The 24,961-nt window shown below is 38.4% G+C and overlaps 2 protein-coding genes across 9 annotated transcripts in view; both read right to left on the reverse strand.

Moving 5' to 3' along the window:
• The window catches only part of OVCH2 (ovochymase 2), a 38,741-nt gene extending 25,960 nt beyond the window's left edge, over positions 1–12,781 (reverse strand). For 4 of the 6 annotated variants that reach the window (XR_011047936.1, XM_068397893.1, XM_068397895.1 and 1 more), the window contains exons 1-3: positions 10,195–12,781; positions 9,456–9,524; positions 8,281–8,400 (exon numbers count right to left, since the gene is read on the reverse strand). The gene's annotated coding sequence lies outside the window, so the exon portion shown is untranslated. The remainder of the gene's footprint in view (positions 1–8,280; positions 8,401–9,455; positions 9,525–10,194) is intronic. The other 2 variants (XM_068397892.1, XM_068397891.1) reach the window with 2 other exon arrangements.
• Positions 12,782–17,779: 4,998 nt separating this feature from the next.
• FAR1 (fatty acyl-CoA reductase 1) overlaps positions 17,780–24,961 on the reverse strand; it is a 36,734-nt gene continuing 29,552 nt past the window's right edge. For all 3 annotated transcript variants that reach the window (XM_068398684.1, XM_068398682.1, XM_068398683.1), the window contains exons 11-12: positions 23,377–23,504; positions 17,780–20,731 (exon numbers count right to left, since the gene is read on the reverse strand). In XM_068398684.1, coding sequence (XP_068254785.1) covers positions 20,569–20,731; positions 23,377–23,504 — 291 coding nt within the window. In that variant the 3' untranslated portion in view covers positions 17,780–20,568. The remainder of the gene's footprint in view (positions 20,732–23,376; positions 23,505–24,961) is intronic.

Here is a 24,961-nt window from a genome sequence, read left to right on the forward strand (position 1 = left end):
TTCCTTTTGATTGCAGCCCCCACTTACAATTTAAAATATCTAAAGCAATCATGAAACTTCGGCCAGACTGGGTTTTAGACACAGTATTGTCCTAAAAACAGACCCCGAGTTTTCAGTTCGGTTCCAAGCTTTGTTACGACCTCCTGCCTGGTTCTGGTTAGTAAACGTGTCTCAGCTGAATGTTCTGCAATATTTAAGTATCAACTATCACACTCTGGGGATTATGAAGTCCCTTTTCTTATGGTGTGAAGATCCCTGAAAGAGTAAAGTATCTTTATAGACTTTTAGCAGCATAGCAGAAGTTAAAAGATGCAGTCACCTAGTAACTCTGTAGTTCAAATAGGAAAGTTGCTATCACCCCGGCACAATTTACGTCCACTCCACATCCTCCCAAGTATTAGTCAGCCTATTATATTAGATTCCCTTGTATGCAGACTACTTTCTGAGACTTTGTGCTTTTAACATTTCCCCTCCCTGCTACCACTGTGTTCCCATTACAGCCCTCCGCATAACTGAAAGGGCCAGTGTTCTTGCCCCACAGAGAGACATTTAGTTATGTTTTATTGCTTCTAATTAACTAAAGTAAGGACTCAGAGGGAGCAGTAAAACAAGAAAGGTTGGCTTTCGATAATGTTTTTACTTCAACTTGCTACATCCTCCTAAATTCTTCAGTTGACCTGTCAGGGCACAGAACAAAGTATACAATAGCAAGAATGTTCAAGAGAGTACTGGGTGGAATAAGAACCCACAGAAACCCCCCAAGACACTGTTTCCCAGAATATTTGGTCTTTAATTCAGGCTTTTGGATACGCATCAAGATCTATTTGAGTCTCCTGTGCAAAAAAAGGAGCACAACTTTAGAGGAAAATGCACTAAGCTCTTTTTCATTACGCAAAGCAAAGCGCAATAGTTGCTATATTAGCCAAAAGTAACTGGTAACCAAGAACTAAAAGAAACAACACCTGCTGGCCTTTTCCCACTTTTCACAACAGCTCCATTTTTCCTGCTTTCAGAGCTCACCAATATATGAGAACTGTAGATACAGGCTCAGTTACTTGGATCTGCGATGAGTAATGCTATGACATACATATTCCTTTTGTACCTAAGTCTTCTCATGGACAGAGATTTTACCTTGCAAACTAAAAAAGACCAAAACCAAACAAGATGAACAACACCAACAAATGCAAAAATACTGCAGGCTGTGAAAAGCATAACGTGTTAAGATACAGACCAAAGCTTCCCCTGGATAGAGTCCAGCCTTACATCTACGGCATAACTGATTAATTGGGAAAGGACAAATGAAGGAAGAGAAAGGGAACAAAACTGTGCTTAGCTCAAGTATTTGGTGTGAATATCTCAAAATGCTTTGTAAGGAAAGATCGATACTAATGCTTTTCATCTAAGGAAAATCTGGCATACAGATTAAGCAAATCAATGACAGCCAGAAGTACGCTGGTGGCTTAGCTCCCAAACATATAGCATCTCCTCAGGAATGTTTTGTTGCTAATGAAATGCACAGTCTTTAGCACAACGACAGCTCCGCAGTGTAAACATAAATAAAAAATAGAGGAACACTAAAGCATTAATTTCATGTAACTGTACTATTTTATGCTAACATACTAGCAATTACTGGTTTTGTTCTGTGGGTATCTAGACCCTATCTTTAGCACTCTCTCGCATACAGAAGAATAAAGCCTGAAATGCAACAAACCTGAGCTCACGAGCCATTGTACCACAGAGAAGTTACTACGAGCACAAAGGGTGTGAGCTCCTGGCTCTCCTCACTCAGCAGGCACCTCGACGATGTGAGATGTAAGGCACTGGAGAAATAGGCCCTCCATTGCTGCCAGCTGTCCCAGCTGTTCTGCTCTGCTTTGTGCACAGACAACAGAGTCTATCCATCCCTCCTCAATCTCCCTCCACTGTCAGCACTGCGTGCACAGAGAAGAGCCCTAAGGATGCCTCATACAGCTAACTGCTGCAAGACAAGTACGCCAACCAACAAGAACATTTTTATATCATACCACACTTGGACAAGGACAGCTGAAATGATGCTAGTGCAATCTGGCATGATTCGGCTGAACAAATGTTCATCCAGCAGGCTTTGTAGATTAAGAGAGAGAATTTTTTTTTCCCAAGAATGTAATTTCTTCTCTCAGCCTGACCAATGACAAAGAACAGAATGCTTTCCAGTGTAACTATTTAAGCCACTTAAAAAAAATATATACACCTACTAAAATTTATCATTTGTCCCCTTCACCATCCTCTTGACAGGAATCATACTGATATATTTATATTGACCATCTCGTAGGAATAAATCTCCAGCTCACCTACACGAGTATCAGCTCGTGCTTTGCTTACTGCTTTTCTCATCTTTGGGCCTGACACTAGGAAATTGTTACTGGGCATGCTAGGTTTTCAGCATCTGAACGTCCATTCTGATTAAGTATTTCTACAATGGCTTCAGCATTTTATCATGAAACAGAAACAACTCCTGGACATAAAGAACCACTTCTCGTATAGCCTTTTGACAACTGCATTATTTTTTTATACCTGACACTATACATGAGGCATATACTGATAAGTGACATGCAACAGTAACCTCAGGTAGGAGAAGGGGCCATACAACCTCTTCCCTGTCATTGGTGTGAAACAAGTATGAGTGAGACTACAGTCCCAGCCTGTCTCCCCTCCTCAACTTTAGGGACAGATACACATTTGCCAGCAAGCTCTAATATACTATCTTCCAACAAGGTTCAAAGCATCATAGCAGAGCAAGGTATAAAAGGAGAATTTGTCTGCTACGTAGAAGACATTCATAATAATTACATTGAATCAACTGCACCTCTCTTATTAAATTGATGCATGACACATGGTCCAAAATAAATATAACAAATTACTTCATTTTTGGAGAGCACAGTGAATACATTTCAGTGTCTGATTTCAACGTGGGAAAAACATTTACAGTATTACAGTGCTTAAAGAATACGCTCAAAATACATAAATATGCCATCTCAGGCAAACAATGGTGAGATGAATCCTTGCACGCTTTTTCAGAAACATACTGAAGATAATGTATTACATTAGCATGGCTATGCTGCCAGTGCAGTGTCTGTACATCACATCAAGAACAGGACATAAAAGCACAGCACTCCAGGTGCCTACTAAGTTCAGCACTGGAAGTCCAGAACTCCTGGTATCATTGCACAGCCTATTTCACAGAGGGCACCTCTGCCTTACAAGGAGACAGAACTGAGTCCAAATGGTAGGCAATCAGAGATGAATGATTTGTCAAACTAGCTTAAAAGTCCAGGAGAAGGAAGTCCAAAAATAATCCATGTATTTGCTTCTTGATCAGTCAACAGAGACCAGCTTCCACTCTTGCAGAAAACTGGCACAGAACCATGGTCTGTTTGCTCTTGGCCAGGGTTGGTCTCCATGGCTAGGTAACTTATTTTCAGGATCCAGGGGAAAATGCAGTCAGCAGAGGGAGAACCAGAGAGCAGGTTCACAGCCCTCAACTACTGGTTTAGACTGAGAGGTCAAGCCAGAAAAGAGGAGAGCAGTGACAAAGTCGCTTGCTCAGAGAGCTATTTATATTGTGCCAGAACTGCAGAAAGGTGGATTTGAAAATCTTTGGGGGTACTTTCCAGGCTGAAATCTGGGTAGTAGGTTTTGGGTTTCTTTGTGAAAAATTGCAAGATTCATGGTCCCCACCTTTAAATATGGAAAAGGAGACACAGAGAAAAAGAGAGCCAGAGAATAAGTTTGCAACCAAGTTAAAACCAGAACTTAGTGTTCTGTCTACTATATTATCCTACCAGAGTAATGTAAGAGTGCAGAAAGCACAAAGGCCAAGCCCAAAGAGAAAGCAATTTCAGAGAGACAGGGAAAGCTAAGCCAAACAGGATTACTGAACAATGATGGGATATTTCCTTTATTTATAACTAAAATAACAGCCAATAGCAGAATCAACTGCATTCATATTCATTCTTCCAGCTGCCCCACATTAACATGCATACAGTAATCTTCATTGCAACTGAAGTAGGAAGTGGTGCGTTCTGTTTTCAGCTCTGCCATAAGATGGCAGAGCAACACCATTTCTGTCATGGAGGTAGCTGATCTACACCTGACAGTTTGATATTGCCTGGTATAGTAAACATGCAGCCACGGAAGTAGCTGTAGAAATGTAGTTGTTTCCCCTCTGTACTGCAAGACAAGCCTTATTCAAATCCAGTGAGATATCTAAAGTCATATCAGAAAGTCTAGTTCATAACCCTCTTAACAGACTTTGCAGAAACAAATTTTAAACTGTTTTTATGATTGCAGAGAAAGCTTAAGGGAAAACCAAGAAATCTGAAATGTTATCAGAATAAGGAACATTACGAGTAATGGTGACATACAGTCAGCACAGATCTTGCTGCATGACTTTTGTATGGCTTTTCCAGGGTTGTATCACATTCTCAGTGTTGAGTGTACAAGGACAGTAATCTGCAAACCCTTTCTGCCCCACAGCAAACCTAAGTAGGATTCATCCTAGTACAGGTATATGCACTGATACAAAATCATTAGCTAGGTTAGAATTCTCAAGTTGAATTAATATGCCTATTTTCTCACTTCCATAACTAGCCTCCTGCTTCCAAGCAGTGAAGGCTTAGCAAGCAGCTTGTATCAATGCAACCACCTGCAATATCTGCTGCCACAGGGGACTCGCTGCTTAGCTATTACCAGCCAACAATGAAACTATTCATTCTCTCCTTTAGGGAAAGATGCAACACACATTGTGCTACAGTAAATACCACACAGTAGGATGAAAGAAGGGAAGCTCTAAATACTGAGTAGGAAATGAGAAGTTGCCTTACAAAAATATTCTGCACTTTGAAAGTGCAAACATAACTTAAGTCTTTGCAAAAGTAATTGTGGCGAAGAGGCCAAAAGAGCCAAAGCAAAACAGCTAAATAATGGAGCTACTAAAAACCCCAACATTATTGTACATAAGTAACATGATCACGCATACTGTGAAGAAGAGATACAGATGTACAGCCCTTCTGTCACACGTCTGCTTTGGAAGGGATAAATTTCAACTGCCTCGGGAAGATTTGGCAAAGTTGCCAGAGTTTGAGGGTTTAGGTTACTACTATCACCTCTGCAATAACAGTCCAGAGCAAGCTCCAAGCAGCACATTGCAACAAAATGATCACGGAAGTCTTAATAGCTTAAAAAAATTAATTAGGAGGAGTTCCAGGGCCAATGTGAAACTTCAGTAGGTAGAAAACTGAACTATGCCACTGGTTAATTCTCTTGCAGCAATACAGTAAAAAATTGGAGGCCTTTAATGAACGTCATACAACACTACATTTGCCTTCCCGCAGCAGATGCACGATATTCTGCACACTCAGCATTAGTTGAAGCTGCTCAATTCCTTCCACTCAGAACAACTGCAATACAGTCCACCGAAGCCAAGCAGGCGAGTTTTAACATCAGCTCTCTTTCTTCAAGACGCAGTTATTTCTAACATAGTGGTACGTGGCACTAGGAGACTGGTCAGTACGTTTATTTGTGGCTCAAAAAGACAAATGAATTCAACCAATACAGACAGTGTTAAATTAAAACAAACAAGCTGTATTTTTAAGTTGATGTGAATGGGAGATAGAACTAAACCACATACAAATTCTGTACATGCTTGACTTAAGTCTGCATTGCCATGGGGGTCAGGCTGCATATTTGTGAGCAGCACTGTGCTGATCATGCAACAACTCCAGCCAGTTTAAAAAAAAAAAAAAAAAAGAAAAACACACAACAAACAAAACAAAAATGAGACAGCAAATACTAACTCCCTACAGATAAACAACTGAAATACACTGAATAGCAGTGTTTCTATCACAACTTTGTGCACAATGCAACCCTTTTTATGTAGGAAAGTGCCATGTCAAGCCCTCTGGACACTGCAGCTCAGAAATACTGCAGAATACTGTAGTTTTGTGCCACTCTGTGCTAGTTTATATTGAATTACTACACATCACTTGCTGCACTGTTCCTTGCCCTAATGCAATATGCATGGGGTTGCATCACTAATTCATGGTTTAGGAACTCTCTACCTTCTCTAGAGCAGAGATCAGGGGTAAATTGTAGTTTTTGATGTCTTTTAATGCAAAAAAAAAAAAAAGCCTCAACATACAAAGCTTGAATAGTACATGTGTGTATGGACAGGCGGATGAAAGGAAATGGGGTAGGATAGATAAGTCTGCAAACCAAGTACAGCAAACTTCAGCGAGGCACATCTTAACCTGCAGAGTAACCTATGGGAACAGCAACAACAACAAAAAAAAAAAAAAAAGCTTCTGGAGGCTGAAGTCATGTGTGGTGCTGAGACAGGACACATAACAGGGCTGTGGACTAACATCACAAGCCAGGCAATGGAAACACTGTCACTGACATTCAAGAAGACCTTACAAACAGGCAACTCCTTCAGTTTGGCAGCTTCTGCATCTTTCACATGCTTTTCTACACTGCTTTTCTCCACCAAGATGAACAGAGCCATTTTCTCTCTGCACTGTATTTCTACCTGTAATGTTAGAGGTCCTTCATGGGCCTAGTATAGTCTTTGGAATCCAGAACTGTTCCCAGATAGCAAAAAAGCAAACCAAAAGGTTTCTGCAGCTTCAGACCCTCTCTCACCTTGCAGTTAGGATGCCAGATTTAGGACTACTAAGAGTTAATAATTCAAGTAGTCTCCAATATTTCATTGTTACAGGCAGGAAAGAATCATGCAAGAAACTATTGGTTACTTAGTAGGTGTGTTGAGGGTGAGTCATGTTCAAACACCTGAAAAATTAGAGTTTAACACTGCACTACCATAAAGCCTATCCTGTGGACCTGGATTCAACACACAGAGCACAATAAGCTTCTGGTCACATTCAGATTTCCTGTGCTTTCACAGCCTTTATCACTTGTGAGCTGTGTTTAGCCAAGTTTCTCCTACTTCCTAGATTAAGTTGACACACCAAAGCAACTGTCTAGACTTCATAAATGTGGAAAAACCTTGCAACAAAATTTGGGCACACTTTGGCTTAAAACTTCTTAAAATTATCTTTTTTTTTTAGTTACCCTCATTCATTCCTCACTCTGAAATACCTAGTTTGCTGTACAAGAGTCTATTATTAAGTGATACAATAAACCAAACCAGAATTTCATATCTCAGTTAACATTGCATGAGTGGCCACTGCAAAAGTCAGAATAGCAGAATGGCTAAATTAACTTAAAAACAGAAGAAAAAAACAAAATCAATTCAGAACCTCTGTAGTGCCACTGCTCTGTTGCGTATTTTACACCATTCAGACACCCAGAAACTTCACTATCTGAAACTCCTTAAGTTTATTAGCCTCAGTGGAACTCGACTTCTTGGCAGAACAACTGAGCTCAGAGGAAGCTCCATTTTGCCATAGCTAGATTCCTATTGGCACCCAAACTTCCCAGCAAGCATTGCATTCTTCGCTAGTGTAAAGCTCTCTACTATAAGAGAGCTTACAATTCTTGGAAGTAAAAAACCACTGCTTTTAGAATTAAACTTTGCTGGGTATCAAATCATCTGCTGCAGTGTAGTTTTAATTGGCCAATGTCAAACAGCATCTGAGTTGGGTTGTTTGCCTGTTTAGTCATTTTTTCCTCTCAGGAAAATTCCTTTTCATCAGCACGATCCTCTTCTCCAACAAAAAGTGTGTGTATGCGCACGCGCGTGCATGCACATGCAAGAATCCTTGGGAAGAGTTGGTTTTGCCATGCAAAGTATCTTTGATGCGATATCTGTTTCAAACCCCGCAGAAGACTCACTTCACTCTTTCAGTTTGCAAACCTGCAGTTGAGATCAAGGCAGCAAAATGAGACCTGGCCTGTTTGCCAAGTTCCACCCTGAAGGGGTTCAGGCTGCAGACAACAGGGGCTCTGAGCGATGCTGCAGGAATGCGAGCAACCTGGAGCTGGTCATCAGAATTTCCTTTATTTCCTATCCGTGCAGGCAGAGCATTCCGAGCAGCGCCAACAGTGACAGTGTGCAGTATTATGGAGTAACAAGAAAGATAAATAGGTGTGCGAAACAAAAGATTAGGTATCTGTCTCAAGGCATCTAACCGCAATTATATTACACAAGTGAAGTTAGACAACAGGCTAACAGCAGCTCCTGCAACAGTAACGCTGTATTTGTCAGAAGGCACAATTAAGTTTTCAAAACAGAGCACACAATAATTGCCATCAACATGCACTCATTTATTTATCAATGCTTACCTAACAGTCTACATGCAACAATAGTCCATTGTATGATCCCTGTTTTAAAGCCTCATCTTTTGGCTTGCACTCTCTGTTCAAATGAATTGCCAGTCCATAAACTCACTGAAGCAACAGCATCTGCAATATCGTTATTAATGGTGTATCAACACTTTCACTCAACCACTGCTTAGCTGTGCATTCAAGTTTGCTCTAAAAATTAACTCTAGAATACAGCTCCTACAGAGCCGGAGAAAAAGTAAACTTAACATGATTTTTTTTCCCCCCCAGTGTATGCAGTTACAAGCTCCCAGATTACTTTCATCAACTGGCAGGAAGAAAGTGCCCTTCATGGAATGCAACTGAACTCGCTCCTCTTCTCTCACCCTTCCATTTATTGCTACCTGCTCAAGCACGTATGGAGTGTTTTTAAGACTCCGATACCATCTCTCTGCAAGTTCATTTACCAGTCGTGAAGCTTTCAAACCCACCAATAAAACTAGAGCCTACAAATCTTAATACAGTCACAAAAATAATTCTTATGACAGTTTTTAATTTTTCAGTCTCTTTATGAATCCTTTCTATTCAAAACTCAGCTGTTCTGGAGCAGAACTTATCAACAACACATGCACCAGCTTCTCTATGTGCAGTAACTAACTTAACAAAAATAGAACTGTAAGGCTCCAAACTGCATACTGCATTTAATATACCTATAATGATGAAATGGAGATGATAAACCTTTTAGTTCTGTAAAGTGGTGAAAATCCTCTCGCACACCTTGCACTGCAAGCATTTCAGCTTTTGCTACAAAGATTGAAATTGAAAAGCCATTCATTTATAAGCCATACATATATATGTGTGTACACACACATATATGCCTGTAGAGTTTACACAAAAAATATGCAAATTGTAATTTAGAGAGGATTATTTTTATTTGAAAATAACTGAGGCTAGGATTTTAATCTTCTAGTCAATAATGACATGGAAAATAAGTTTAATTCTATTACAATTAGAACCGTCTGCCTACATATCACAATATAGCAGGTATTGTCTGTACAGCATTAAACTTCAATTGATTTGAAGAGTATTGACTGTATAGATTATTTACTTCGGTACTTTTTTAAAATGCTATATTGGTAGACATGCACCACTTACAGTCTCCCGAGTCAAGCCTCTTTCCTAAATAAGTTAATTACCAAGTAAGAGAGATCTGGGCTCTGAGTTTCTTAGTTTCCAACAAACAACTAATCTTCAGTCATTCTTTTCTAAAGAAAAAAAGAGGTGAAAGGAGTGTCAGAAAATCTGCTACAATAACGTTACACAGAGTACACAGAGAGTAACTGTCACTGCTTCAGAACACTGAATATTGCTTTTCTAGTAAGCTTACTAATGCACACAGTTCAAAGTAATAACTGCAGTTAAATCTAAGCAGAGGTTACCAATTAACATCACATGTATTCAAATTACTTTAGCTCCAAGACATCCCAACCAGTGGCCAGGAGTCTGTTGTTCAAAACCTGCAATACAATCAACAGTTCAATTACAGCCTTTGTACCTTTTCATTTCCTCAGATACTTCATTTTGGCAGAACAGAATTCAACAGCCTGAGAGACATCATCCTACAGCAATTTTATTAATAAACTATAACCAATTCCTGCAGGAGCAAAAATCAGTGTTTGCAATCTTAGTAAGAGTGTTTACTTTCATAACACAATCTCTAACGCCGTTGTATTTTCCACCCTAAAGAAAAGGACAACAGTAGAAATAATTTAAGAGCAGTGATTCATCATCCACCTTCCATTTTAACTCTCATTTTCCACTTCTCTTTCAGACAATTGCAAATACTACCACAAGCTATGCAAGTTTTATTTAATCCAGTTGTATAAAATTTGACACTTTTTTTACCACTTTTCCATTTTGTTTATGTACACATACTTCTTGCTTTCAAAAGGCAGCAAGGCAGAAGGCTTTAGACAAGTCTCAAGAAGTAATTTCTGCAATAAGGATGAAATGTTTCTTCCCGTCTTCCACATCCATGTTGAGATACTGGTGACAACCCATGCTTCCCCACTTCAGTTCTTGTGCCCCTGATAAATCATAAGCTTGTTAAATCTATCAACATTTTAGCATCTGTCACTGGTGTATCCTTCAAAAGCCTCCTTTAGAAGCTCACCAGTGGACACAAGAGTATTTAATTCTATAGCATAGCATCAGTCAGCAGCCCCAAAGAATTTCAAATAACACCATATCCATACTAGCTTCATGTCTTCTCCTCAGACCAAACTGTGTTCTTTCATACAGCCAGCATGAAGACAATGGCATTAACACAGCAAAAGGACTTAAGGCGGCAGTGGACTAGTGCAGTTTTGACACAAGCCAAGCACCCAACAGATGACACAAGTCAGTACAGGCATTCTATATTTAGCCTTCTTGTAACGTAGTTATACTTTGAAAATAGTAATGGTTAAGTGTTTCCTCCCTAGTTCCAACAGGAGCCACAAATAGAACAGCAAATCAGAAGTCATGAACAAAAACCAAAGAGGAAAAACTGGCAATATATATTGCTCTTTATACATATGTACATGCTTATGGAGATTATGAGACACATTAAACATTTCAGAAATTTTTCAAATTATTACACAATGCTTGCAAATTACTATGTATGTTCACAATGTGATTAACGCTGAGTAATACTTCAAAGAAACATGAGGACTCAAATCTGCTGTGGATATACCTGCTCTAAATAGAATTCTGTCAACAAACACTAGTTCCAGGGAACACAAAACAAGCAATAAACCAGAAGGCTGGACCACAGAAGCCATGTGCATTGTATATATAGTTTGAGAAGTCCTATAAAATCCAACAATTAACAGACAGCATAGTACTACAGATAGCTGGAAGGAAAAAAAAAGGTAAAAACACCAGTAGTTTCTTTCACTTCACACATTACATTAAAAAAATTACTTTTTTACCTTACAAGTTAGAGTGCTGACTGTGTGCACATGAAATCACATCAGTGCTTTCCTGGTGAGCTATGTCTAGGAATCTGCACTAGCCCCCCAAGCTACCCAGGCTAAGGATACTGAGGTACTGAGAAGACATAAAGCATAACACAAAGGAAGCCATTTGCACTGTATTTAGGAGGACATTCAAGAAGTTCTACAAAACCCAGGTGAAACATTGAACACCTGCTAACACACTATATATGCTTCAAGACATAAAAGAAAAATTGCTGCCCGAGATCAAAAGAACCACAGCTGCAAAAAACTTGCAGTTGAGGACAAATGCTTTAATTAAATGCAGTGAAGCGGAGGAAGCAAGGAGTCCCTCTGGAAGCAAGCATTTAGAAGTCAGCATAGAGGGGCACATGGATGATGCAGAAAAGATGAACAAGTAGAGCAGCAAGTTCACTGTGGGTCAGTTCAAACAAGCCGCTATTCAGAGGAACCTCTGAGCCTCTTTGTTCTCTCCTTATGGAAACTGCTCATTTGTGCTTCTCTCTTAACCTGAAGCCTGTGTCCATCTCCTGACCAACTTCCTAAGGAATCCAGTGAAACTGCTGCTGATGAAGAGAGCAAGCAAAAGCTTCCAGAAGAGTGATCAAGAAGATGCAGCAACCAACTCTGAAGATCCCAGGAAAGGAACAGGAGGCAAACTGGGCAGGAAGACTAACAGCCGCTGCTCTCAAGTTTAAATTGGTGGCAGCCCATTCTTTCACCATCACTTGAGGCCCGCGTGAGCTTGTTGTTCTCCTGTTTCAAAGCCCCAAGCAGTAAACGTGCAGCACCTGTGCCTTTTTGCAGCACTATGTGTTAATAGTGCTGCAAAACACTACCTGTTCTAAACTCTCCCACCTGGGTCTCTAAGAACCTGATCTTAAAATAGGAGCCACCCAATGTTTCACAGGTGGGAAGAGGAGCTAAGACAAAGATAACCTGTAAGCAGATTTCATGCTTTAAAGATTATAATCATTCATCAAGATGCAAGTCATCATCTTTACTTGTCATGTTTTAGTAGCTTTCTAACAAAAAATGCAAAACCCATTCTGATGTGGTGACAACGCCTCAGGATTTAGAAAGGGTATTACTCGAAGTATGCAGGTGACATTGGCTTTCCACTTAGCATGGTTTTTCTGGATTTTTTTCTTGTTGTTTTTGGGGTTGGTTTCTTTTTTGGTTTTTGTTGTTGTGTGGGGTTTTTTGTGTTTTGGGGGGTTTTTTGTTTGTTTGTTTTTGTGGGTTTTTTTTTTAAGTGCCCAAAGAGACAGTCCTTTCAGGCAAGCTATCTTACCATGCCACCACATATCCAACTTACCCTAAAAGATGCCTGACACAAAAAGGTTAATTACTAAACCTGCACACCAAGCACCTGTAAAGCTAGCATGAGTGAAGGGAGCGTCTGTTTCCAGATTCCTCGTTCAGCTTCTATGCCAGCTACACTGATCACTGCTGGCACCCAGGGTAGTAACTCCTGACATTTCAACAAAAGCCAAACAAGAAGCACAAAACCCCATAGTTTCCAACAGAATGACTACAGCGACAAGATTGCATTTAATGCTAAAACAAAGAAAGAAAGAAAGAAGTGCCAAGAAGAACTGGCTGCTTTTTTTTTTTTTTGCATTTGCTTTCTGGTCTTCACATTTTTTGCTTACAAAAGTTACAGTAAAGTTCTGATTAGAAGCAAGGTTATTTGATAGGTATTAGCACAACCTTTAAAGAGAAAAGCACCAACTGCTTCTATATTCTGTAGCTCTGAGTCTTTCCAATACTTTTCTATCAAGTCTGACTAAAAATATTTTAGCTCATTAATTCAGACATAGCTAGTATTTCCTACCAGTGGTTTAACTCATATCAGTAATTTCCTCTTTCTCTACAGTAACAGTGGAGACTGATATAACAGTGAGATCACTGAACATTTACAAAAATGGAACTGTTTTCTGCCTCGCTCTGACAAGAGAGGATCACTACAAGGAAAGCCTTCACAGAATACTATTGGAGTGTAAGTCCCTAAAATACCTTCAGCCACCTAATGTTCTGTAGAATTTCAAGTCACATTTCATGCTCTCTGAACTCCTATATAGGTGCTAAGCACCAACTGGCTCTGAAATGCAGAAACCACATGGAATGCAGAAACCAGCACAGAAGTAGCTAATTCATCCAGAAGGTGACTTACTAGGCTAAGTGCAGCACATTCCTATTAAAAATGGATAAACTTGGTTTTAAATTAGAGTCACAAAGAGCAGAAGCTACCTTGCATGTTTTTCTTTCCAAATCAAATATTTAACAGAGGAAAACCACAGGTGTCACTGACAAGGAAAGATTAGTTGTGGCTTAAAACCACACACATAGATTGAAAAAGTAGTGAGACATACTCCGCTCACTAAGTAACCTTACAAGTGCATAATTTAGACTGATACTTGTCACGGAAGAATTAGAAGCCTTTCCTTTGTTTACAAGAGTCTGAATTTAGGTATCAGGGAAATGGCCACTTTGTTTTTTAAGAATATTACAGTGCCTGGCATTAATAAAGTGTTTACAACCAAAAGCATACAATCTTTTCATCTCCAGAGGCCTAGCACTACAACTACAGTCAGCTGAGCGGGTGGCAAGAGCAGAGGAACCAATGGTAGCATCTGGGTCAGGGAGGAAAACAGAGGAGCCAACAGTTTTTTAAGAGTTTGCTCAGTGCAAACTAACCCACCATAAAATACTCCAAACATACTTGATCTTAGTGAAGCACAGTTAAATCCAGAGCTCTGGTCTTCCTTTTAAAAAGCCCCTTCAGCAAGGAGAGATTAAACCCAAGACCCAAACATGGAAGCCGCCTACTAGATTGTCACACTGGCAACATGATACAGAGGAGAAAGGTGATTATTATGAGTCCTACATTAGATCACATTAAGTAGCTGATTATAGACAAGTGCTCTGTCAGCAAAGAAACTGAATGCTGGGGGAAATCAGTTTATGGGTCCTCCACTGTTGTATTTGGCAGAGAGCTCTTTCACTTGCAGGCTTGGAGAAGCTTGCATTAACAGTCAGAATAGCATATGCTGTTAATTCACAGTTACTCAGTGAAAGCTCAACAGCTTCAGGGGGATTGTGCTGTTCCGGCCTGAAGTACACTTGAATCCTTACCCTAGTTACTAGGCACAAGATTGTGAAAATATGTGCTGTGTGCTTTATGCAACAAATCGCAGGTCTCTGACCCAAACTGGAAGAGTCTTTATGAAACAGGAAAGGTAAGATGGATTTGAAAGATACACGCAACCAAAAAACAACTAGTCTCTCTCAAAGTATAAGTAACTTCACACAATTGGAGAATTATACTTAACTATTAAGTACAACTTAAAAAATAAGCATATTAAATAAAAAGTCCTTGAAGGAACACGAAGCAAGAAATTGTACAGCACAGCAAGTGGATCAGGAAGTTTCCATTCTTTCTGCTGAGGACTTACAGTAGCTATTAAGTCCCTCTTGTTCTAGCCTATGCAATTTGTTCAGAATTAATTACCTCCTTGAAGTACAAGAAATTTTTTTAACGCCTATTTGAACAGACTGGGCATCTGTTCATGGGAGTCTAATCATGGGAGTAATTAACTTGTATTTGTGGGACATACTGCTGTGCTTTATGCCATGTAAACAACTTAACTTGCAAGACTTCTATCCTGTAAATTGCAAAGAAAACCTCGTCTTCCACAAACTCTACAAACTTTCACACACTGTCAGCAATATTCCAAACACCTCTTTAGCTCCTGTCGCTCTCCAAACTGAATCTGAATCTTTAAGTAGAATAAGCACTGTCCTAGAAGAGTACCTTAATTGAGAAGTGCCAGATGACAGATTTGCTCACTTAGGCTCAGAGTTAACCTCCCTGATTTGTGTTTGAACCGCAAGCTTTATATACAGGCAGATCATGAGCCACATGACACAATACAGTCTCAATACATACTAACATAATAACAAATATTAACAATATTCAGCCTGCTCCCATAATTTAACCATTTCCTTTCATTTCCACAGGTCTTTCTCTCCCCACCCCACAACGTGACTGCTTTTGAGAAGTCTCTGCTTATTTTAAGCATTTGCCTTATGATTCTGAATCATACTGAGAAAACTGTATAACAGAAGAAATGAAGCCTCCTAATTTTATATTCTTGAATTCTATCCAAGTTAGGTGCCTAAAACAGCAAGTGTAACTATTTGCATCCCTAGACATCCAGTGCTGGGATAATTTCATCAGGAATGAAGGAAAAGATGAGATAAAGTTTGATAAGGATAAAAATACTCAACTAAATTATGCTGTCTTGAATCTGGATTAAGGCTGACATGATACATAAAAGTTAATACTGGCTAAGTACTGAATCATTTTCACTTAAGTGGTAAATCAGAGGTTTGTTAAAACAAGAATAACACAACTACTTTCTGACACTCCTGGTGGTAGACTGAATCACTGTTTCTGCAGTAGCGACGGGGCATACACAGAGGATGTAGCAGAAACTCCTACCATATGAGGCAAGGGCAATTTAAGATTTAATGTTCACTCTACATCCCAGAAAATTTTAACCAAGTGGTGGTTTAATTTTTTTTCATTTTGAAGAGTCTTATGGTAAGTTCATACTTTATTTTTTTCATATGCTCATAAAAAAGCAAAAGAGGCCTTGCTTCTGTATGTCAGGATACTACTTTTTCAGAAGTGATAGTGGCTCCAGAATTACCATTCTGAAAGGTACAGCAATTTAATTAAAATGAAATTAAAGGCTTCTGGTAATAATCACTACACTTGCAGTTAATGGATATAACTGAATCAAGAGTAAAAAAGTCCCATTCACCCTACCTAGAGCCCATGGCTCTAAGCATTCCAGTTTTATTCAGTGCATTAATGTGTTGGAACTTCTGCTTTCACCAATTAGTCACGGTTTCTCCTGCTTCTCATAGTAAGAATAAAAGCTGCTCAAAACTGTCATTGTTCCAGATTCCAGAAAAGACAGCTGCATAATTACTAATTATCTATCAGTGAGTCATATTTGTTGCAGAGCAGGGAAAGCCAAAGTGAATGTCAACTCTGCACTGAAGAAAAGTACGAAGATAAAATTAAGGAGGAAAGCATTTATAAATATCTTGAAAGTGGAAGCAGGGTTAAATTTAGTTCGAGATGGCAGAGAAGCAGCTCACAGTTTGATTAAGTAACCTTTAACTTGCAGTCATCTGCAGACAGAAAGGAGAACAGAGTTGTCAGAAGAAGCTCTGAAGAATACTCTAGAATAGAGAGCAAGAAAAGCTACAATTTACAGTGGTGATAGCCTGTCAAGCTTGACTTCTAAATTTATGATGGTACAGCACAGATTAAAAATAAGAGCAGACAATTCATATCAGCTCCACTGGAACCGTTTTTCAGTTTCTGGAGATTTACTCAAACACACAGTGAACGTCACCAGGCTAGACAAAATAAATTGTACATACTTCAGCACAAAAAGATTGACAAACAGCAAGAATACACTTTAAAGCAATTCACTTACATTTCTCCAGAGCAGCCATTCTTTGGTGACTTCATTTCTGCTTTAAAGTCTGCTCAGATTATGAAATATGTAAAAATATTATGAAAAGTTATACTTCCCAGCTCTGTGCAGGGTACTTCTCAGATCTAAGTTACCTCTATAAACCTGTTCTTTGTTTCTGAGCGACGTACGATGTAATACTGTACTACGAAGAAAGGGCAAAATGTTTAACAGCACAAGATACATAAGCGATAACATCTTAAAACTTTATGTTCCTTGCTTCCAATTTTGAACCAAATAAAGAGACCAACAAAAACCATCTATACTTGGTAGTTTAAATCTTAAAGTCAAGTAGAAGAAAGGTTATGCTTTAAAGCTCATAGACCCCAAACCACAGCTTACAGATCGTGCATGATCTCTAGAACTGTGCTCTTGATAAAAGGAGGAGGAATCCATGAAATCTGAAGATTCCAGAAATTAAGGTTAAAAGACAAAAAAAACAAGCCATTTTGGTGATGCACTAGCTTAATGCTACCCTTTCCTCTCTCACCACAAAATGTAGATGCTACAAAATAGCTGTAGTTGTTTGCAATTCCTTGAAATGTTAATCCAAAAGCTACTGCAAAACCTCAGTACCCTTTTAAACCATATGAAAAAGCACCCATCTATTTAAGTAAATTTGAAATTAATACTAGAAATGAACAAGCAATGACAGTGAGGAGAAAACTAGCTGACATACAAGAGTCACCATGACCAACCGTTCCTCACCATTTGTTCTGATATCACACCATGAAGGTTCAAGATTGTGGGGGGTTTGTTTGTTGTTTTTTTTTTTGTTTTGCGATTGTGAAGGTTCTTCCATTTTGTTTTTCTAAAATGCAGTATTAGTCACTAACTTGGTTTTCAAAGTTCCTCACAAAGGAAAAAGCATGTACATGTATATTAAGATGGCATTTACACTATCCAGTTATTTTCCATGAGTTAGACTAAAACCATCCAAAAATACAATAAACACTGTAACAACACTTTCAAGGGATTTGTTTATTTTTGGTTTACAAACAAAGGCACCCAATATTTCTGTTTATGTCTTATAAAAGCTCACGGATTTAGCATTTGTTTCCAAACATCTGTTCCTACAGCAGAGAGAAACATTACAGGAAAATCTAAGGTTTTTTTCCTGGTCCCAAATTTAAATACCAGTAACTATTAAGTGATCATGTTGTTTCAGACTGCTCTTCTTCCTGTTTAACCAACTGGAATACCTGTTGTAACTTGCTAGTCAATACAGTGAGTCTAGCTTACTGCATCAAAATATAGTTCCGGTGTACTTCTGATCAACATCTGTTATGTGCAAACACTAGTATGAAGAACTGCAAGAGAACAGGGTTCTGATATGGAAGAAACCCCAGTAGTTTCAGATAGAATTTCACAGACTGACCACAGGAAGTGACAAAACAAATGTGATAAATGTGACACTGACTCTATTGTCAGTTAAATAGGACGACTGATGAATTTGTCTAGGATACCAATAGTGCACAGAACCACAGTCTCCACAGAGGGAAAAAATTTGGGTTTCTAAATTGGCAAGTTTTTAAAGAGTAGAGGTTAAATATCCTTGTGTTTAAAGTAATCCTTTTCTTCGTTATTTATTCAAAAGAATAGATTTCTAAGCAGTGTTTTGAACCAGAAATAATCAGTTATTGGCTTCATAGTTCTCAGTATTAACAAATCAACATTAAAAGTATACTGTATAATAAACAAGCAAAATTCCTAAGTGAATTGCTTCACAGAATCATTTTCAGAATATGATGTATTTGTCTTTTGCAAACTTCAGCCACATGCCAACATGGAACAAGGGGCGTCACTGGATAGTAGGCACCTTTGAAAAAAGTCTACAATGCAGGAATGCTTAAGCATACTTTCAGGTCTAGTAAGACACTTTGGGAGGCAACTAAAAATGTAATACACCTAATGTATTGTTAAAGTGTAACATCTTCAATCACAGAAGCCAAACTTATTTTCAGCCACAGTCAGAGGTCTCTCACACAAGGTGTGGTCCTAGACCATCTAGGCTTTTCATCACTAGCTTTATATATACACAGGTAATTTTAAAAAGGAATTACAGCTTAACTACTTTACTTACTACAGAATATGTAGCTTCAGCAAGGAAGCCATTATCTTTTCAAAATGAGATATACACCTGCACGAAAGGTGTTCTCTTTAAAATAAAGAGTTTTCACAAGAATAGCAAAATAAGTTCTTTACATATTTAATTCAAATAGGACAAAAAAGTACCAAGGGCAAGTATAATGTAGCTCTTGTGTGATTAAGTCATTATTTGCCTTTCCAAGCAGATTCAAGAACATATGCACCAGTATAAACTTATTTTAATGAACAAACACCAGGCAAGGGTGCTGATCAGTGCATCAATTAGACAAACATTACAGTGTTCTTGGACAGAATTCTGTGCAACCAAAATTTAAAGAGATCTTCATGTATTGCCTTAAACAAGGATTCAATCTTTTCTTACAACTTGCTATTTTTACAAATGTTTTCCCTACTGAAACAAAGTAACATGCAGAAAAAACAGATTTCTCCAGATTTACACCTAATAATATAAGTTAAAAGACAGATGGAAGAATTGTTAACATACTTTCATTTTGAAGCAAGGCTTCAAAATGCTTGCCCTGCTTGCCCAGTGAAATGAGAGGTTTTATTGGGGCAGGGATGAGAAAGTGTGCTTATGCATTGGTGTGGGCCATGCATCAATATTCATAGCTCAGAGATTTAAAAAATTAATCATGAAGTATTTGCTAACATTGCTTAGAATTTAAAAACAGGTATATCTCTTAATGAAAGCCTATAGTTTGTCCAACCTCTATTACCAGTAATATAAATAGCAACTAAGCATAATAAATTCCTTTCAAATACATTTACCTTTTGAAGTCAGAAGTGTAACAATCAAGTGCTGGCTCTGTGTTCTCAATAAAAATCATTAAAAAAAGAGGACGGTCAATGACTTTTTTTTGTCCCCCTCAGGGTTACATTTCCTTTTATCCACTCAATGATGGGATCAATTCTGCTTTCAGAGAAGCAAGCTGTTGATGCTGATATAAATGCAAGTTGGATGCAGCCAGTTTCAAGCACAGAACTGAATCACTAAGTGCATTCTGAAGACCAGATTAGACAAAAGGCCTTTCAGTAATTAAGGAAGGCTGGGGGTTTTTGGTTTGTTTTTTCTTTCCTCCTTTTAAAGCAAAGTAGGCACCATTGTTGCATCCCTACTTTGAGAAGGGAAGAAGTGGCAAACAGTAAAGACAAATTACTAAAGTCCTCAAATAGTTTTTTTTCAGGAGATCCGCCATCATTTATACACTTCTGCAACTTGTAAAACCCTTTGTAATTCAGATGAATTTCAAATAAATAGGTCTACAGCAACTAGCAACTACTAAGTCAATATTTATCTTGCTCAACGTGGAGTAAAAAGAAAAAATTCATGTTAAGGCAGATTTCTATCAAGCACGTTCCAAATTGCACAGTTACGTTGGTCAGTGGTCTAAAATGTTTTCCCCAGGTTAAAGAGTTAAAGTTATTTAAATGCTTGTCTAATGCCAATTCAACCTGGCACTTGACCATTTTATTTTCTCTGTTTCCAGGAAGATACACAACTAACATTACAAATACCATACCGTATATTTCGCACTCCAATTTAAGATGAAATTATGCTTTTACAAAATGTGAGATGACTACATGTTACAGGCTTTGTGCAGTTAGACCACCATATGCATAGATGTCCTAATGCTAAACTCTCTTCTTCAGTATCTCATAGTACTGGAGGCTCTGAAGTAGGAGAGGAACTTGTAACACAGACTAACCACAAAGTACCAGATATTTCTTGCCATTTGTGATCTTGCAATAAAGATACGCCAGATCAGGATCACAAGAACTGTATTGAAGCCATAGCGTATATTCCTTAACCTAAGGGAAAACAAAAGAAATAATTAAAAGCCAAGGTACCAAGCCTTACAGGAAAAAAAAACACTCTAAAAATTAATTTCTAATGTAGAATTTAGTTTGTTCATCTATTCATCTCAAGACACATTACGAGTGGTATTAAGTGAATGACAGAAGTAAGCTGATAAGTGAAGGACCAAATAGAGAAGGTCTTTCCATGGTTCACTGCTGAAAAGCAGAACACATGAAAACTAAGGAACAGAGACAATGCTATAGCTATAGAAAAAAAGAGTTGTTTTTTTTTTATAAAAACCTCTTAAAGCCAAGGTCACACACACAGTAACCTACCTATAAGAAGGCTGCCATCCACCCGCAAAGCAAGGAAATATTTAACACTGAACTCCCCTCCTCCCCTCCATGTATTTAAAACTTCATATATATGTAGAAGTAACTCCAACTTCCACTGACAAAAAAAACAACCTACATCATAGGATTTTCGACCCACAGAGCCTGGAGTCTTCACTGCAATTTTAAACTCATTCCTTCTCAAGGAACTATATTTAAAGATTAGGAGAAACTTATTTGCTCTAAAAGGACACTTGTGACTTTTAGCAATCTTCTTGCATGTAAAGATAGAAGCTTCAAGTCAAACAGCAACCAGAATTTGCTCAGATTTCTTAGAAACAGAGCAATCTCTTTGGTTCAGTAGATCAGGACAATTTGTATTTTAAAGGCAGCTCTTCTTAAGGAAATACTCACTGCTCTTATCTTGTTTTACAGGTATGCTAGGTGCTACTATAGCGAAACCTTCCTCTACATACCTTATTTGTAGAAAAAAAACAGTCTAAATTCCTATATTACAAAAGTAAAGCACATTTTTCTATTTGAAGAAAAATTCTACTCAGTAGTTTTCTAGAGAAGCCAGGTACCCTAGGCTGCCACATCTGGTTAATATTGAAGCAATGGACTCCAAGTTCAGATTAGTTAAGAGTCAAGAGCTAGATGGTAACAGAAGAGACTAACTTAATAGCTCAGAGTAAATATATATTAGAATCTAAACCTCTTGCAAAATAATCCCCTTATAAAGAGAGATCTGCGGGCAACCAGATGCTGTTCCAATACAAGACTACTTCTCATGTTATTTTTGGTACAATATTTCGTACAAAGAATGGCAACCGTATGATAACTCCTACGCATTTTTTAAACAGCATCTAAACCAAAAAAAGTCAGAAGGGGACACCTCCTCATCTTTGATAAGATTGCCATTATCAAAGATTACCACCTTTCAAAAGTATATTTCATTGTAACATATCATGCCAATCCACTCCACAACTGCAAATCCTTGTCTTTAGATGAACGACACAAGTAATGACCTAGACCACCTCTCTATGTGCTATCAGGATAGCAGATGTGAAATAGTATCACAGAACAAGATTAAAGAATGAAATAAAAGTGATTAAAGAGACAAATCAAAATGTCTACAGCTGTCATTATGAATCAGCCAAGAACAACACAAGAGCAACTGTGCCAGTAAAATTCTGCAGTAACAATGAATTCAAATTGGAGGAGTTAAGCCACAGATGAAAGGATAAGAGAAGTCATCTTAAAGCACCAAAGTTTCCTGCTCTGAGGTGGAAGTCCATGCCTGTTTACTCGCCTGCTTCAGAAGATCACACTCCCAGAAGAGACAACTATTGTTCTATTAAACCTCCCTAACTGAACAAGCCATTCTGACCTTGTGTTACTGTGTACCTTTTACCTTCCAAAAGATACCTGGGTAAAATCAGAAATCTGGATTACAGTATACACTAGTGATCAGAGCTACTACCATAATCCCAGACTAATACTGTAACTATTAATACTGAGAGCAACTGAGGAGCAACAAATAGAACAAGAAAGACAACATCTGACTTGTTTAGAAAACACTTCAGACCACTGGATCGAAACACAATAATTCTGGAGGACCTAAACAGGTGCTATAAAGAACAATTCACAGAATCACAGAATGATAGGGATTGGAAGGGACCTCGAAAGATCATCTAGTCCAATCCCCCTGCCGGAGCAGGATTACCTAGATCATATCACACAGGAACGCGTCCAGGCGGGTTTTGAATGTCTCCAGAGAAGGAGACTCCACAACCTCTCTGGGCAGCCTGTTCCAGTGTTCGGTCACCCTCACCGTAAAGAAGTTTTTCCTCATATTTATGCGGAACCTCCCGTGTTCCAGTTTGCACCCATTGCCCCTTGTCCTGTCAAGGGATGTCACTGAGAAGAGCTTGGCTCCATCCTCATGACACTTGCCCTTTACATATTTATAAACATTAATGAGGTCACCCCTCAGTCTCCTCTTCTCTAAGCTAAAGAGACCCAGCTCCCTCAGCCTCTCCTCATAAGGGAGATGTTCCACCCCCTTCATCATCTTCGTGGCTCTGCGCTGGACTCTCTCTAGCAGTTCCCTGTCCTTCTTGAACTGAGGGGCCCAGAACTGGACACAATATTCCAGATGCGGCCTCACCAGGGCAGAGTAGAGGGGGAGGAAAACCTCTCTTGACCTGCTAACCACACCCCTTCTAATACACCAATTAAGTCATAACATGGAAAAGCAAAACTTGACAAGGGCAGGAAAACACAGAAAATATAAACAGAGGAAAATAAAAAGTTATACTTACTTATTCAAGTGTTTCCTAGCTGCAGGGAGGCCAGACATTTCTTCGTTCAACACATACTTCTTCGTTCCCATGCAGTAATTTTCCATGTATTCTGCCCAATGTAGTTGTCGAACATCAAAATTAAACGTCTGCATAAAATGAAAGCTTTCACTGTTAGTTGCCTAAAAATTCACTTGCTATATACAATAATTTAATGGAAAAGAATAAATGCCTTTATACCAGATAATTCGAATTTGTCTTTCATGCAAGAAAGTTATCTTGTCCTTAATACAAGATACAGATTTAGATCCCATTTCTGACCCAACCACCAGCTTCTTATATCATCTTTTCCAGATTTCAACCATTTCATGCCTTATTTTTCCTCCTCAGCAGTAACATTCTTCCCTCCACTTCCAAGTGCACTGCCTTCCGTTTTCATCTGTCTGTAAGGAACTCCACTCCAGAAATAACTATTTCCTATTATGTTGTTTCCTCTTAAGCAACAAAAGAATTCTAATATGCTATAGAATAAGCACGGCTCTGTCCCAAGTTCACTGTTTGATAAACGCAGAGTTCTTTTAGCTGTGCTTATAGTTGTACAGCTATATTTCAAAAAGAACCATGTGAGTATCTTCCTCAGGAGAGGAAGATACTATAGTATTTACTACAGTAAATTCGCAACTCTAGTTTTTCACTGATGTATTGATTTCCTCATCTCATGGTTCTACAATAACAGCCATTTAAGTCCAAATAAATACCAAGATCTTCCTAGCAGGTTTTTAACTCTGCCAATTTTGTTTCAGGTAAAAGAACAAGCAAGATCATTATACGAACAAGAGACAACTAAACAGTTTTGTGCAGCGAAACTGTATTCAGCTTTAGAAGTTGTTATACATACACTAAATCCCCAAGTCCATGCTTCCAAATAAGCTGCTTAACAGCATGGCAGGTGTGTTATAAGGTATGATGAAAAATAAACCCATTACAGTTCTGAAGACAATCCCTCACAGGGAGTCTTTGTAATTTAGCATTGTTTGTAAGTTAAAGGTCAGCACGTAGTTCTAGTCATGATATAATATATACATGCTAAACAGCCTTCTAGTACTGGTAAGTTATCACAATCTCTCAATTAAACTCTGTTTTCCATAATATATAATATATCATCATAGCAAGAATGTAAAAGTAAAGAAAGTAAAGTTTCAACTGTTATTTCAACTAGTTCTTTATTGCTGTATGCACAGCTTATTGAAGATTCAGCTAACTGAAAATACTAACAGTCAAAAGCTCTGGGGTTATTTTGGTTTTGTTTTTTAAACTTTTCCTGAACTCAGGTTGCTGGGGGGAGGTGAGAGGGGGGAAGCAGTGGAAATCCTCTCCACACAAGAATCACCAAAAGCTATTCTATTTCCTACTTTTAGACAGTTAATTTAGAAGTTTGGCAGGTTTTCTTCAACTTAGCTATAGAACTAGATTTTGGAAAACACTTGAATAGGAAAGACATCTTAAAGATGACCAAACTGTTTCCCAAACACATAAGGGAAATCGAGCCTTTAAAACTGTAACTGATTATTTTTATCCTGCTGAATATTAACCAACAAAATGATAT

The sequence above is a fragment of the Nyctibius grandis genome, chromosome 4, assembly GCF_013368605.1.
Source record: "Nyctibius grandis isolate bNycGra1 chromosome 4, bNycGra1.pri, whole genome shotgun sequence".
NCBI lineage: Eukaryota > Metazoa > Chordata > Aves > Nyctibiiformes > Nyctibiidae > Nyctibius > Nyctibius grandis.